The sequence below is a fragment of the Onychomys torridus genome, chromosome X (genome assembly GCF_903995425.1).
Source record: "Onychomys torridus chromosome X, mOncTor1.1, whole genome shotgun sequence".
NCBI lineage: Eukaryota > Metazoa > Chordata > Mammalia > Rodentia > Cricetidae > Onychomys > Onychomys torridus.
In genome coordinates, this window is record NC_050466.1 from 59,346,173 (window position 1) to 59,361,024 (window position 14,852).

The window sequence follows — 14,852 nt, forward strand, 5'->3', positions numbered from 1 at the left end:
CTTCTCTTAACAATCTTTAAATGGAAGATACAATCCAGCAGAGGGTGAAAGGCTTTACTTGGAGCTGGGGGAGAAGATGGCAAAGAGAAGGTAGGAAAAGGTCAACCAAAACTAAGACTGTATGCAAACGCCCTAAGTAAACCAGGATTGTATGTAAATGCCCTAAGTAAACCTGCTGCTGCTTTGTAATCGTCATGGAAAAGCAAACAAAAGTAGGTAAAGCTCATCAGTGACCGTCAAACCCAGTGTGCAGTGCTGTCTTCCAAGTCGTCCCACCTCTGACTTGGCTGTTTATTCACTCTCACCTCCAGAAAGCTTTCCTCTGGCTTCTGACATACTGTTTGTTCTACCTGACTTCCATCTTCAGATCCTGGGTTTTTCTCTTTCATGGACTCGGTCTTTCCCTCTGCACCTCTCCCACAATGGGTATTTCCTCAAAGTTTGTCCTTACATGTTTGGCTTTTCTGGAAGTTCTTCCTATGTTGTTTGCATGTGAATGCATGCAAATGCATACCTGCACACCCATGCTCTTAATCATCCCGGGTACATTTTCTAATTCTCTGCCAAGACAATCACCTAGGGGCCCAACTAGCAATATAAACTCAGCCTTTTCCAATCTAACAAAAAATCCTGGTCAGTACCATTTCTCTCAGTGGCATCATGATCTTGCTTATCTCTAGAATTGAGACCTCACGAAGTAGAATGGATGGCCAAGAGATTCCCAAGTTCAAATACCAGCACCAGGACCTAGCAAGCAGTGTGACTAGCAAGCAGTTACATATCCCTAAGGTTCAACATGCTCATATGTAAAATGGCTACAATTTCACCTGCCTTCTAAGATTATTAAGAAGACTGAAAAATGGTGGGTGCAAAAGTTTAGCACTCAGTTAATTGCCAGGCCAACACTATCTGGGATTTCTTCTTCTTTCTCACTTAGCCTTCAGTCAGCTGCCAGTCCTAAATGCAAGTGATTTTGTTTCTGTCCTGATCTTTAATTAGCCTTTTAAAGATCCCAGTGGGTATCTGTGCAACCTAATTTTAAATCAACTTGAAAACAGCTAGAGTCATTTCAGAAGGGAACCTCAGTTGAAAAAATAAAAGTGTCCCCACCAGACTGGCCTGTGAACAAGCCTGTATTGTGTTTCTTCTTGATTGATGTGGGAGGGCCCAGCTCACTGTAGGCCATGCCACCCTTAGGCAGGTAGTCCTGAGTGCTCTCAAAAAAATGTAGGTTGAGTAAGCTATCAGTGCAGCCAGTAAGTAACCCTCTTCCATGGCCTATGCATCAGTTCCTGCCTCTGGATTCCTTCCCTGACTTCCCTCAGTGATAAACTGCTGCCTGGAAGTATAAGTTGAGACAAACCCTTTCCTCCCAAAGCTGCTTTTGGTCATGGTGTTTTATCACAGCACTAGAAACCCTAAACAGGCAAGAAGGATAAACAGCTTTCCTCAAGTTTCCATGGGATAAAAATCTACTCTTCCATACTTGCTTGTGGTGAGAACTTACTGAGCTGTTTCTTGGTTTTGACTACATAGAGCAATCATGTAGGAGGCTTTCAAAAAAGTCCTGGTACCCAGGCTACATCCCAGGGTGGTGGTAACATAATGAGAGCAGGCTCAATTCAGCTAGCAAGTTGTTTGTTTACTTCATTGTTACAGTACTCAGGATCGAACCTGTCATTCATTAGGCAAGTGCTCTGTCCCTTTTTGCCTTCTTTTTTGTCTTTTGTTTCTATTTTCATGTTTGTGTTTTATGCGCATGTGTGTGTGAATGTTTGCATATGTGTGAGTGTACACATATGGCTGCACCTGCATGTGGTCACACTTACTTGTGTAGAACAAAGGTCAATGTCTAGAATTACAACTTCCTCTTTAGTCACTGGTGGAGGCTCTATCAGTCAAACCCAGAGCTTGCAGACAGGACCAATTTTGCCAGCTAGTTTGCTCTGGGGGCCTCTTGTCTCTGCTTCTGAGGCTGGAACTGCAGGTGGGCCGAGTCCCCACTTGGCATTGATGTCAATGGGTTCTGGGATCCAGCCTCTAGTCCTTATGCTTGAGCTGCAAGCACTTTGACCACTGAGCCATCCCCCCACCCCACCCCAGCCCGTTCTGAAAATGGGAGATAGGATCTGAGTTGCACAGACTGGGCTTGAACATACTTCATATGTTAGGCTGGCCTTGAACTTGTAGTCCTCTTGCCTCAGCTCCTGAGTATCTGGGATTATAGTCATGCATTAGCAGGCCCAGTGATGAATCTTTAATTTTAAAGACTTCCGCCACACAGCAGGGAAAGCACAAAATTAAGTTCAGTGCTATATCTATGGCAGCTTACTTTCTGCTGACCTAACAAACACAATTGTCAGGTTTTAATGATTTTTACTGAAATATAACAGATATATTAAACAACTCACAAATCCTAAGTGGCATCTCAGTGAATTACCACAAAGAAAAATATACCTGGGTAATCCCCATGCAGGCAAAGAAAGAAAACATCTAGATGCCATCCAGATTAATCCCACCTCTGGTACCCAAAGGGATGCTGAGCTGACATCTAACACTGGACATTCAGTTTTCTCTCACGTGTTTAACATTTCATTAACTGGCCCAAGAAGCATGTATTCTGTGTATGTGTTTGCCACTTTGGGTCAGGTTAATGCATCTACTTTCACTGCGGTATGTACGTCATAGTTGACAAAATATATTCTTCCTTTGATTTGATTTACCCAATTCAATGTTAGCAGATGTAGCATAAACCAGGATTGGAAGCATTCCATCCTTGGATGATTTAACTTGTCCTGCTATGCAACAGCCTTTTGCCAAGAAAAGAAAATCCCTTAGGCTGCCAGAGGTCAAAGAAGGATGAGGGACATGTGTGTCACAGCTTAGAGATGAGCCTAGCCAAGTCAAGCTTATGTCAACTGACTCAAACACTCATTAGCAAGAAGTCATGGTTATGGTATCCTGCCACTATATTGGGATGAGTGTTTGTTTCTGAATTTTAAGGTGGACTAATAAAGGTGGGTGTTAGAAGATACATTTTATAAAGGCAGGAATTGATGTCCAAACATGACTACTCACTTAACTGCCCTGATAGAATTTAAATAAAGGCATGGCTCTAAGTTGATTGTCAGTAAATATATAAATATCAAATATAAACAAGCACCTTTCCTGTTAACAAGTGATACATATGGCTGGAGAAATAGCTCACCAGTGGAAAGCACTGTCTGCCCTTCCAGAGGACCTGAGTTCAATTCCCAGCACCAACATGGTGGCCCACAATCATCTATAACACTAGTTCCAGAGGACACAGCCTCCTGTTCTGTCTTCCTGAGGAACTTCACACACATGGTATACAAACATACATGCAGGTAAAACACCCATAAACATCAAATAAAAATAAAATAGACAAAACTCAAATAAAACAAGTGATACATAAAAGTACCAATGATCATTTTTTGTATTATCCAAATAGCATAAGTTATTTCATTTTACCTAAGTAATCTAACTTCTTTTAGCTATAGTTATGTGTTAGAATCCATTTATAATGGGCTGCTACTTCCAAAACTACCTTAACACAGTAGCTTAGGGTAATAAAAATTTTTCATTGGAAATAGTATTCTTATAGACAATTTTTTTATTTTAGATAGATCCATGAAATTGAGGTGTTTTCTGAATTCACTTTTATTTTCACTTTTATGTGTTCTGAAATTAATAGCATTATTATTCATAGCTATCACAGATATTTTCAGTGAATCATAATTAAGATAGTCTCACCCTGCTTAGAAATCATGGTAGTTTCAAAAATCACAGCTAAAACTTTGACAATCAATCTAAAAATCCATATGTTATTACATCACACATTTGTTTTAATATTTTGATAGGTTTTCCCTGATTTATATTTTATGTACTTAAATTTTTTCTTTAATAATGTGTTCATAGATTTTGCTGGCTTGCAAAAGAGCAAGATACATTCATTGTCCTGGACAAGGTCCTGGGTTCCAACCATAACTCTACACACATACACACACACACACACACACACACACACACACACACACACACAGAGAGAGAGAGAGAGAGAGACAGAGACAGAGACAGAGACAGAGAGACAGAGACAGAAACAGAGAGAGAGAGACTCCCAGACATAATGTCATTTTAGCAACTAGACTCTTCTGAACAAAGACTTTGTTAGGATGTAAACTGCTTTTTAACCAATGTCTGAGCAAAGGACTCTAATAATTCAAAACCAACAAAAATCAGTAAGTACAGGCAAATTACACCTAAGGAGAAGAAAACTAAAATCAAATTGTTGAGAGCCACAGGCAACTAAGGATTTGATCAAACTGAAAATATCACTGAAAATATAAGACTACATATATAAAAGGACATTTTCAAGCACATTGGGAGTTTTTAAGCACTGTGCCTCTGACATTTAGAGCTGTCTAATTTTTGACACAGGGGCTGTCCTGTACACTGCAGGACCCTTAACAACTTCCTTGTTTTCTCCCCACTAGATGCATTAGCACCACTCTAATATGATGACCAATGGTGGCAAATTGTCCCTGAGAGACAAATCTACTGCAGTTGAAAATCCATACAATGCAAGATGAATTTGCTCATGTGGTACAAGTCCATGTGTGTTTCTGTATGAGCATATACATGTGTGTCTTGTGTGTACATGGAGGCTAGAGGTAGAAAATCAGTATCTTTCTCACTTTTGCTCACTACCTTATCTTTTGATACAGGCTCTCTTATGGAACCCAGCACTCATCAACTGACTAGACTGTAGCTCGAAGGATCTGCTCATCTCTGTCCTCTGAGTGCTACCATTACAACATGTGCCACTGTGCCCAGTTTATTTTTTTGTTTGTTGTTTTTATGTGGGTTCTGGGGATTCCCACTTGGGCCTTCATGCTTTATACTGGGCACTTTACTGACTGAACCATCTCCCCCTGATAAATATAAGAACAAGGTTTATTTAGAAAAAAGGCTGAAAGGAACATAAATTACCACTTTCTGGTAATTTCATTTAACAAGCATTTAACATGCTTTCCACCATGTGCTTAGGTTTTCACAAAACACTGACATTATGATAGCCTACAAAGAAGGAAATGGTTATTACAGTGAGATTCATCTCATTTTTCTGATTTTGCTTAAGAGGAAATGTCTGTCTTACTATTTCTCTGTTATTTCTTTTTTCTCAGTCTGGTTTAGCAATGGGATATACTTGATTCTGTTGTTATTTTCAGAGCTACCTGGCTGATAAGGTTCCTCAGGGTCAGCAGGCATCCATGGATGGCAGCATCGTGCAGAGGTGACCAATCAGACATGACATCTGCATGGAAAGGGAGGAATGGGTTACATCATGCTAACCAATATGCTTAGATCAGCACCCAAACTAAGGACCAAAGAGGCAGACTGGAAAAACATGTTGAATGAGATAAGGCAAGCACAGAAAAACAGTACAACATGATTTAGCTCGTACACAGGAAACGGAGAGGAGACCAGTGGTCACCAGAGACTGGGGAAGTAGGATGAGAAGAGAGATAGGAAAGATTAATTAATGGATACTAAGTCACTATTTTAGAGGAACAAGACACTGTGGTCCACTGCTCCTCCCTAGGGTGATTTTAAATAGGAATTGCCTGATACCGATTTCAAAAAGCTACAAAATTCTTGATGTTTTTAGCATTAAGAAACAATCAGTGTTTGAGGAGACAGATATCTATAAGATGATTCCAACATGGATCAAGCCATGACAAGGTACCTCATAAATGTATACAATTTTGGGTTTTATGCATCCTTTAAAAAACAAATCTGATTGAAATTAGTACTTTAAAGAGGCAGATTGGAATGACAGGTAGATGACTAAACTTCCATTCTCATACTGGTTTCAAAGGCAAATGGTTCATTTGGTTACGTGAGAGCTTTGCTAATTACCAGCATTAGCGAGTTCAGCTGTGGTTGCCAGTCTCAATTCCTGCATGAAACACAAACTTTGGCATCTCAGCAAACAGTAGCATGCACTAATAGCAGCAATCATATAATTACATACACCATTAGGCTCGGAATCAAATCTAAGCAGAACTGTATCTATTTGTAGGTTACCGTCTGTCCCAATATTAAGCACAAGTCAGAATTTAGTCTAACCTTGAAATTGTGGCATTATTTGTGGCCCTCCCTTCTAACCAATGTGCTGATGTGGTTAAAAGAACATTCTGAATTCAGACCCATTTGACCTCTTCTAAACAGTAGCCCCCTGAATAAACTCTAACTCCCAGTTTAATTTTGGTTAAAGACAGAAATATACTTAACCATGGCTCAATACATATTAGCTACTATTATTATCTTGTCGTGACGCTAAACAGTGTCTTGATTACATCCCATAAGTGTTGCATTTAAAACAGTAAATGTAGTCTACCATCATTCATGAGGAATACAAATTTTTCAGGAAAGAAGCCTGTAAACCCTACCCAACACATTGAGCTTTCCTCTGCCCTTGTAATTAAGTGTAGATATAATTGGTTTCGACATAGACCAGATTTGTTTCTCATCTCAAGCTGCATCTGATTTCCAGAACAAACAGATGCAGGAAGCTACAATGGGGGAGGTTTGCTTGAGTCGGCATCAGCTCCAGCTCTGCCTTGCTTTGATGAGCAAACGACACGCAAGCAAGGTGCAGTTGTCTAATGCTCCTTGCGCCTTGCTCCTTGCGCCTTGCATGGGCACTTAAGGGCTGTTAAAGGCTAAGAGAGCCTGAGAGCGAGGGGAATTGCTAATGCCTTACAGACTGAAAGGCCACGAAGAGAAAGACAAGAACACTTTGTACCTAACGCGTGTTAGCTGAGGACTGCCTGCCACCTGGAGCCATCAGTGTCCTGGAAAATATGTCCCAGTGAGCAAATTACCCTCCTTGCAGATGGACTCATTAAGCATTTAGTATATGAAAGGATGCTGGAGGGGCCAACTACATGCAGCCCATCCAGTGCTTTCTTACTGGGGTCACTGAGGTCTGGAGACAAAACACCTTAAAGGAAATGGCTTTCCTATCTTCAAAATCTTAGACTTGGTACATATCCTCACAGCATTCACAGAGGTTCCTAATTCTCTCAGGAAAAGCATTACTGTTTCTAGGGAGTTTTAAATTCAGATTACAGGTTTGGAAAGATCAAATTCTGAATTAGAATAAAAAGTGCAGGTAATCCCATCCTTTGGGTGTTGACAATGGAGGACATCATTCAGAGAAAATCTTCAGCAAGAAAAGCCAAATATTGAGGATGGTTTTTAAAATCAGTTTTTAGTACATGTACACTCAGCTGCTAAGAAATACAGTTGTTAAAATCCTCTCTATTTTTAATACTGTATAAGATTATTATATTTGACACCCTAAAAAGTCCAGGAAGGTAATTTAGGGCCTAAATTACAACTCTGTTCTGATGTCATTAAAGTGTTGCAACTATATTATTAAATGAAGGCCAAACACTGGGTCTTGGTTTGTTATCACGGAAGCATCCCTCCTCTTTGTTACAGCAAATACAGAATGATGCTCCTCCCCAAGGTCAAAACCAAGCCTATTTGATGCTTTGAAATCATGCAGAGACAGCCTGTATCTTTAAGAAGTATAGGGTGTGGTTTGGGAACACACCACAAGATTGGCAATGCTAAAATCTATATCTAGATAGCTAGTAAACATTTTCATTGAGCTAAAACCCACATACGATCTGCCCATTGGAATTATATATAATCCAATGTTTTCATTATAAATACAAAGTTGTGCAACCAACACCACAATCAATCTCAGGCCATTTTCATTACCTTGAGAAGAAACCTCATAGCCATTAGCATTCACCCCTCATCTGCACCTGCCCCTGCCCCTGACAAGCATTGATCTGTTTCTTGTCTTTAAGGATTTGCTTATTCTAGACAGTTCATCTAAGTGAAACTGTATGACATGTGCTTCTTTGGGACTGACTCCTTTAATTCAGCATGCTCCAAGCCGCATCCACCTGGTAGCACGTGTTAGCACTTCATCCCACCATTGCATGGATAGACTACATTCTATTGACTCATCCATCAGGTGAAGCCAAATTGTGTTCTTTCCACTTTAGGCTTAGCAGGAATGCTGTTATAAACATTCCTGTCCACATTTGAGGGTAGACATATGTTTTCAATTATTTGTGTCTACCACCAAGAATGAGACTTCTTACTTATGTTTAGCCTCTGGGGGTAATTTCCAAAGTGGCTGTCCCCCTGTATATTTCCATCAACAATATGCAAGGCTTGACTACTGCCGGAAGAAAAACATAGGTCTGTAGCCTAAACCTTTCTTAAGTTTATACAGCATACCTCAAAACACCAGGGTATATACAACCTAAATATTGATACTGGTAAGATTAATATGATAACACTTTTCTAGCATTGACACAGCACAGACTGCACATGCAAGAGGTAAGGGAGAGATGGAAGGAGGGAGTGAGGGGGAGAAAAGGAGGAGGAAGCAAACGCCCTAATTTTGCAGCATAGACATAATCCACACAGCCCTTTCTCTATAGAACCAGGCAGAAAGCTGAGACTTGCTCCGTGGGACAGGTAACTGAGGAAAGACCTAGAACGTACTCCTCCAGGAGTTTCCAGGGCACACGCATGGAGTTGGCACCGAGCTACAGGCTCAATCCATGCCAGTAAAATCCTAAGGCAGTCTCCCCCACTTCTTGCCAGCTAGAAGGAGCAGAACAAGCAGAAGAGGGGACCTATGTACCTATCAGACCATGGGTGGTGCTCATGGGAGGAGACTATCCATGAGATGGTGGGGAGATTCAATGCCATAATACCGTTTTCCCGTCAACTCCACCAGAGTCTTTGAAATCCAAGAGTCACTGTATGCAACAAATTGTACACAGTCTTGGCATATTGAGTACTCATTCACAGAATTTTCTCAACCATGGTCTATATTTGGTTTTACTGCCAAAAACAAAATGGATGCTGAATGAAGTCACTGGTAACACCATGGATCCAGCATTGTAGCTTATGGGTAAACTAGGGCAGGGAACTCTCATGACAAAACTACTCCACAAGTCCTCCAATTAGTGTCATTAAACTTACCCTTGAAAAGGATAGTGTCTCTATCAAGCCTGTGGAACATTAGGAAGGTTGCTATTTCAATTTTATTATAGTTTCTGGAACAATTTCTAAGATTTCCATTATTTCAGGAGAGATTGAAAGTGCACTAATTGCTACATTCTAAAAAGAGCTATTAAGGAAGCTCCAAGATCCCTAGTAATGTGGGGCAGTAGCATAAATCAATCCATCCATGTTAGGGAACATTGTGCAAGGTCAAAAGTGGGCAGGGAGTTGCTCTAAAGAGACTGGAGTATCTGGGACGTGATAAAGGCAGACACAGTGGCATGAACCAACGCCACAACACTGGAGAAGAATCCTGATGATGAGAGGCTGGGGCAAGCATGAGACCTATCTACTCCATCTGTCATCCAGCCCCCCCCCCCGTTCCTCCCCTCTCCTTCACCTCCCCTCTCTGTACTCTCCTCCCTCTTGCTCTCCACAATTTCACATTATCACCTCTTCTGTTTACACAGACAGGACACCCTCAGAGCATCCTCTGCCAAGTTGTCTCAATATCTTAAAGTACCCCATCAGAAGATTGAAAATTCCTTCCTTTCGATGCCTATTATTGCCTGCTCTCTGCTTAAATGTGAAAATCCTCTTCTCATAGAGTGGGCTCAATTTGTAAAGATGGAATTATCTACATAGGAATGAGCTTCCAGGCAAACAAACTAACAAAAACCAACTTGTACCAGAGAGATGGTTCAGCATGTAAAGATACTTGCCACCAAACCTGATGCCTGAGTTCGATCCCTGTGGTCCACATGGTGGAAGGAGAGAACCTCTGCCCTCAAATTGTCCTCTGACCGCCACAGGCACACACTCATACACATACAAAAGGAATAAATGTAAAAATGTTTTTTAAAAACTTATGGATAGATACTAATAAATGAGCAATTGGTGGAATTAGGGAGGTTAATTTACCCTTCAGTGTATTTTGTGAAGTGTCTACAATTAGTGTGAATTAGTTTCCTAGAGTGCTGTTACAAACCTCACGCTAGGTGGCTAGAGAAAACTGGAATGTATTTTCTAGCAGCTGTCGAGACTAGAAGTCTAAAAGACGTCTGAAAGCTTTGGCAAGGCCATGCATGCCCTTTCCAAAGTCTCCTGGAAGGAATCCTTTCTTGCCTCCTATAGTTTCTCACACTGGACATCCATCCTTGGCTTCCCTTGGTTCATAGATCCCTTGTCTAATCACTGCTTCTGCCTCCATAGCATTCTCTCCAAGTGCTCCCTCTCCTTTTCTTATTGAAAGAAATCTTCTGGGATTAAGAATCCAACCCATGCCAGTGAGGCTTCGTTTTAGTGATTATACCTGCAGCCACTCACTTTCCCAATGGTAGTCTCTTTTTGAAGTGCAAAGGCTAATTAGGATTTCAAAGTATCTTTTGGGAAGTAAATTCAATTCCTAGCAAAGAACTTTCAGGGAGGTAATGGTATTCTTTCCCTATCCTTGGGACAGCAGAGTTGAGCATTAAACAAACCTCTGTGAAGAACTGGCTCTCCATCTTCCCATCCTTTCCTCCCTTCCTCTGGAAAAGAGAACAGAGAAAAGAATGACCCATACCTAGGCCTATGCTTCCCTCTGATTTGTCCTTGTGCCAGACTGTACCTTCAACTGAGCTGAGTGTCTTGGAGCCAACTTTGGAAAACAACATTCTAAATATTCCACATTCCACACTTCACCAAGGTCAAGGCCTCAGAAGGGTAAACAAACGTAACCAGCTACTGCTGAGGGTTTGTTGTTGTTGTTGTTGTTGTTTAAAAAAAAAACAAACCTGGTGCAAAGCAGGGAGCAAAAAAAGTCTACTTGGGAAGAGGAAAAAACCTAGGAGAGCTGCATGGAGGCGGTGATTCTGCTGGATGTGGAAGGTGGGAAGGAATTTGTCATTCTGAATCAGAGAAGGAGATTGGAAGCAAGCAGATATGTCCAAGTGTCCAGGCATCTGTCCTATGGTTCCTGTGTCTTTGAAAACTGCTATCTCTTTAGGCTCTATGGAGTAGTAACATCAGAAATCCCTTTCTGCTTTTCTGTCCAACTTACTGGTCCCACATCTTTGCTGTCCCTAGATGCCTGTTCTTGGCCATTGGAAAATGTCTCCTTTCACTGGGTTTCAACCACAAGCCCTCTGCAGAACATTCTGAGGCTTCTCACACTCAACCTGTATTCATTTCCAACCTAAGCCCCATATCATCAGGGTACATGGATTCGGCAATGTTATTCATACTTTTATGTCCAAAATAAAACTCAGGTGAGCTAGCAAGACAGTCAACTTACTAAAAAGTTGGCCATATAAGCATGAGGACATGAGTTCAGATCCACAACATCCACATTTTAAAAAAATAGACTATAGCAATGTGTCTATAATTCCAGTGCTGGGTGATAGTGGTGAGGAGGCTCTCCGCAGCTCTCTAGCCAGCTGCTCTTACTGAATCAACATGCTCCAAGTTCAACGAGAAACTCTGCCTTGAAAAATTAAGGTGGAGAAAGTTTAACGACCACCCATGACATTGACCCCTGATCTTCACACATATTTATATACATATGCATGCATACCCATATGTACACATACATGAACATGGACATATAACATAGCTAGAGAAGAGAACTCTGCATCCTCCCTTTCTCCCTCCACTCCTAAGCCAGCACTCCTTCAAACTTCCCTCATATCTAGTTCTGTCTAACATAATGTGAGGTTGAAAACTTGACAATTTAGGATGCTTTCCCTGGGTTTGCCACAATATCGAATCAAGCAGCACAATCCAATTTCTCTTTCCTTTAGAATTAAAGCCCTCTCTGCATCATGTAGGAAGTTTGGCCTCGGTATCAGGTACATGCTTGGATTTGTGTGGCAGTTCTTAAAGTGTGGTCCATGACAATCCCTGTCTGCATCACTTAGGACCTGGTTGAGAATGAAAATATCCAGACTTCACTCTAGTCCTGTCACTTTCCCAGAAGCAGTATCATCTTCCTTTTAACTCCTCTAGGTGATGCTGAAGCATGTGAGAGCCAATGGATTAGCACAGCCATTTTTTGTGTGTCATAATCTATCCTAACTTGGAGTACTATATTAATCTACTTGTAGTCTTTTGTATTGCCAGGTCTCTGCTCCAGAACCATCAATGACTTGCAGTTCCCAAAATCACAAAGCCTAAACCACTTCACATAGCTTTGAAAACGTTAGCATCCAGTGACAGTGGAGATGGCTCAGTGAGTAAAGTGCCTGCCAAGGATCTGTGTTCAGATCCCCAACATCCACGTAAAAAGCCAGGCATGAGAGCATACACCTTTATCCCCAGGGCTAGAGGAGCAAAGAAGGCACGTCCTGGGAGCTCTCTGGCCATCCAGTCTTGCCGAAACATGTATTCCATGTTCAGTGAGAAATAGACCCTGTCTCTACAAACATGGTATAGAGCAGTAGTGAAACATACCAAATGTTGGCCTCTGACCTCCACCTTCACACTCCAGTATTTAGTGCATGCACTCACTTTCATGTACACACACACACACTCACACAATCTTCATCATCCAGTTCCATCTCTCCAAATTAATTCTCACTAAATTGACTCCAAGATACTCTCCATCCTAGCTGGAACTGAGGAAAAAAAAAATTAGAGATACATTTTACAATTGCAAATTGCTGACTTTGCTTCTGTACACTTGCTTGTGTTAGACACTGACCCATCCTCTCCCTGGAAATAAGTAAAAAGTTTCAGAGCCCAGCCGTCGGCCTTGGGACAAGGTCTGCAATTATAGATTAAAATAATAATAAGTCTCTGTTTAAAAAAATTCCTCAAATGGGACCCAAGATAAGGACCATCTGGCGAGTCCAGCAAACTAGGTCAAATGTCAGCCGATCACAAGCCTGTAACTATGCGAACTCCCCTCCAGAGTAACCGCTCCCCCTAGACCTCCCCTGAGCCAACCAGTTTACGACTAATGTTACAAAATTTCCCGCGGAACAAAATGATTGCTGAAATATATGATGATTGTTAAATTGGGCCAAACCTGGGGCACCTGGTATCTTATGCTAATTTTGTAGTTTCTGCCTTTAAAAATGCTTGTAACCACTGCTCCAGGCTCTCTGACTGACCAGGACAGAGAGCCCACTTACACCAGTGCTGAATACATTCCTCTTGCGTGTTGCATCTGCTGGTTTGGAATCTTGGTTTCTGGGGGAGCCCTCTCGCAGATGAAAGTATCCCAGGGGTCAGGGGTCTTTCAGAACAACCTGTCCACTTTCTAAAGTGGATAGTTCCTTTCTCCACATACAAACAAAAATAAAAAAGAGCCATTGCTGCAAAGTCACTGTTCAGAATGCTCCCGAATTCATCATTTCCAACAATGATTAGATTGATGTTTTAAAAACACTCATCAAACCCTTTTGTGAAACCGAGTCTTGATACCACTCTACCTTCCTACTATTCCTAATGTGTGCCCAATACATACTAATAAATTCAGATCTGTCTTTGTGGATGGAAGCCCTGCTCACCATTGAGGGTCCTGCACAGTTTGCAAGGAAAATAGGGGGTGGGGGAAGAATGTGCCAGTCTGTCTCCTCAATCAGAGATGGAAGGCATTTTGTATCGTCTACCTTCTATTGTTTTCCCTTTACACATTTTAGAACTCCTGTTTAGTGTCCTTCTAATAGAAAAGTGTTATGGGCTGCCTACCAGTGTACTGAATGTAATACTGTCTCCTTGAACACTTAGGCCCAGAATTCCTTCGCCTGGAACCTGCTGAATGTTTACAGGAGAGTGACAGTGAGTGAATGCATGGGACTCCACATCATCCAATGTATCAGGCAACAGATGTGATTCACACCTGTAGAAAACACACACACACACACACATGTAATCTCAGCACTTCAGAGGCTGAGACAAGAGGATAATGAGTTTAAGGCCAACCTGGACTACACAGGAGACCAAAACACTGCTATTTATAAGTAACTCTTAAACTTCCTATTTAATAAGTAATACATCTGACCCACAAAAGAATGATTCCTCGGAGCAAAAGTTTTCACCACTAGAAAATGTTATGTGGTAATTAAAATTTGTTTCATCTTTATGACTCTATGGATAAAGGTATATTTTTAAATAACCACATGAAGAATGCAGACTAGCAAGCTGTGGATGGACGTCTGTCCAGTAGCTACCCTTGGCTATCCCACAGAAAGACCCACTGACATAGCCCAGATCTCTTCTCTCTCTTGAGCACGTTAACCACCCTCCCCAGCACTCTGATTTCATATCTTCTATGACTCACCCCCCATCAATGGGTTTGAAAGGAATCTGAGGTGAGGAGAGCCTCCTGGCTTGTCCATCCTGCCCCCGTGTTCACCATCCATAGTATTCTCGGAGGCCAGCAAACTATGTTCCACTTCAGTTGCTCAGGAAAACCAGAATGCCATGCTTCTGGTGCCCCTGGGAAATTCCAGTTCTGTGGTTGGCTGAATTGCACACGTCCTGGACCAGGCAATCTGCAGCAGAGAACAGCACAAGCAGGGTAATGTGAGTACTACCTGTGGTCAAAACAGACTCTCATGCAGACACAGACATACACAGACACACGCAGACACACACACACACACACACACACACACACACACACACACACACTCTCTACCTAGCAGGCTGGAAACCGGCCGAAGTCCACAACAACCCCCAGGCCTCAAGTCTGCAAAGTTGCTGATGTCACGTCCTTTACTAAACTGAGACCAATCAGGGAGCAA

General features: G+C 41.7%; 1 protein-coding gene across 2 annotated transcripts in view; it reads right to left on the minus strand.

Annotated features, from left to right (window-relative positions):
- Window positions 1-14,597, minus strand: part of Asb9 (ankyrin repeat and SOCS box containing 9) — a 32,616-nt gene extending 18,019 nt beyond the window's left edge. Inside the window, exons 1-2 of one of the 2 annotated variants that reach the window (XM_036173894.1) lie at window positions 14,387-14,597; window positions 5,256-5,335 (exon numbers count right to left, since the gene is read on the minus strand). In XM_036173894.1, coding sequence (XP_036029787.1) covers window positions 5,256-5,335; window positions 14,387-14,468 — 162 coding nt within the window. In that variant the 5' untranslated portion in view covers window positions 14,469-14,597. The remainder of the gene's footprint in view (window positions 1-5,255; window positions 5,336-14,386) is intronic. The other variant, XM_036173895.1, reaches the window with a different exon arrangement.
- Between the last annotated feature and the right edge of the window lie 255 nt (window positions 14,598-14,852).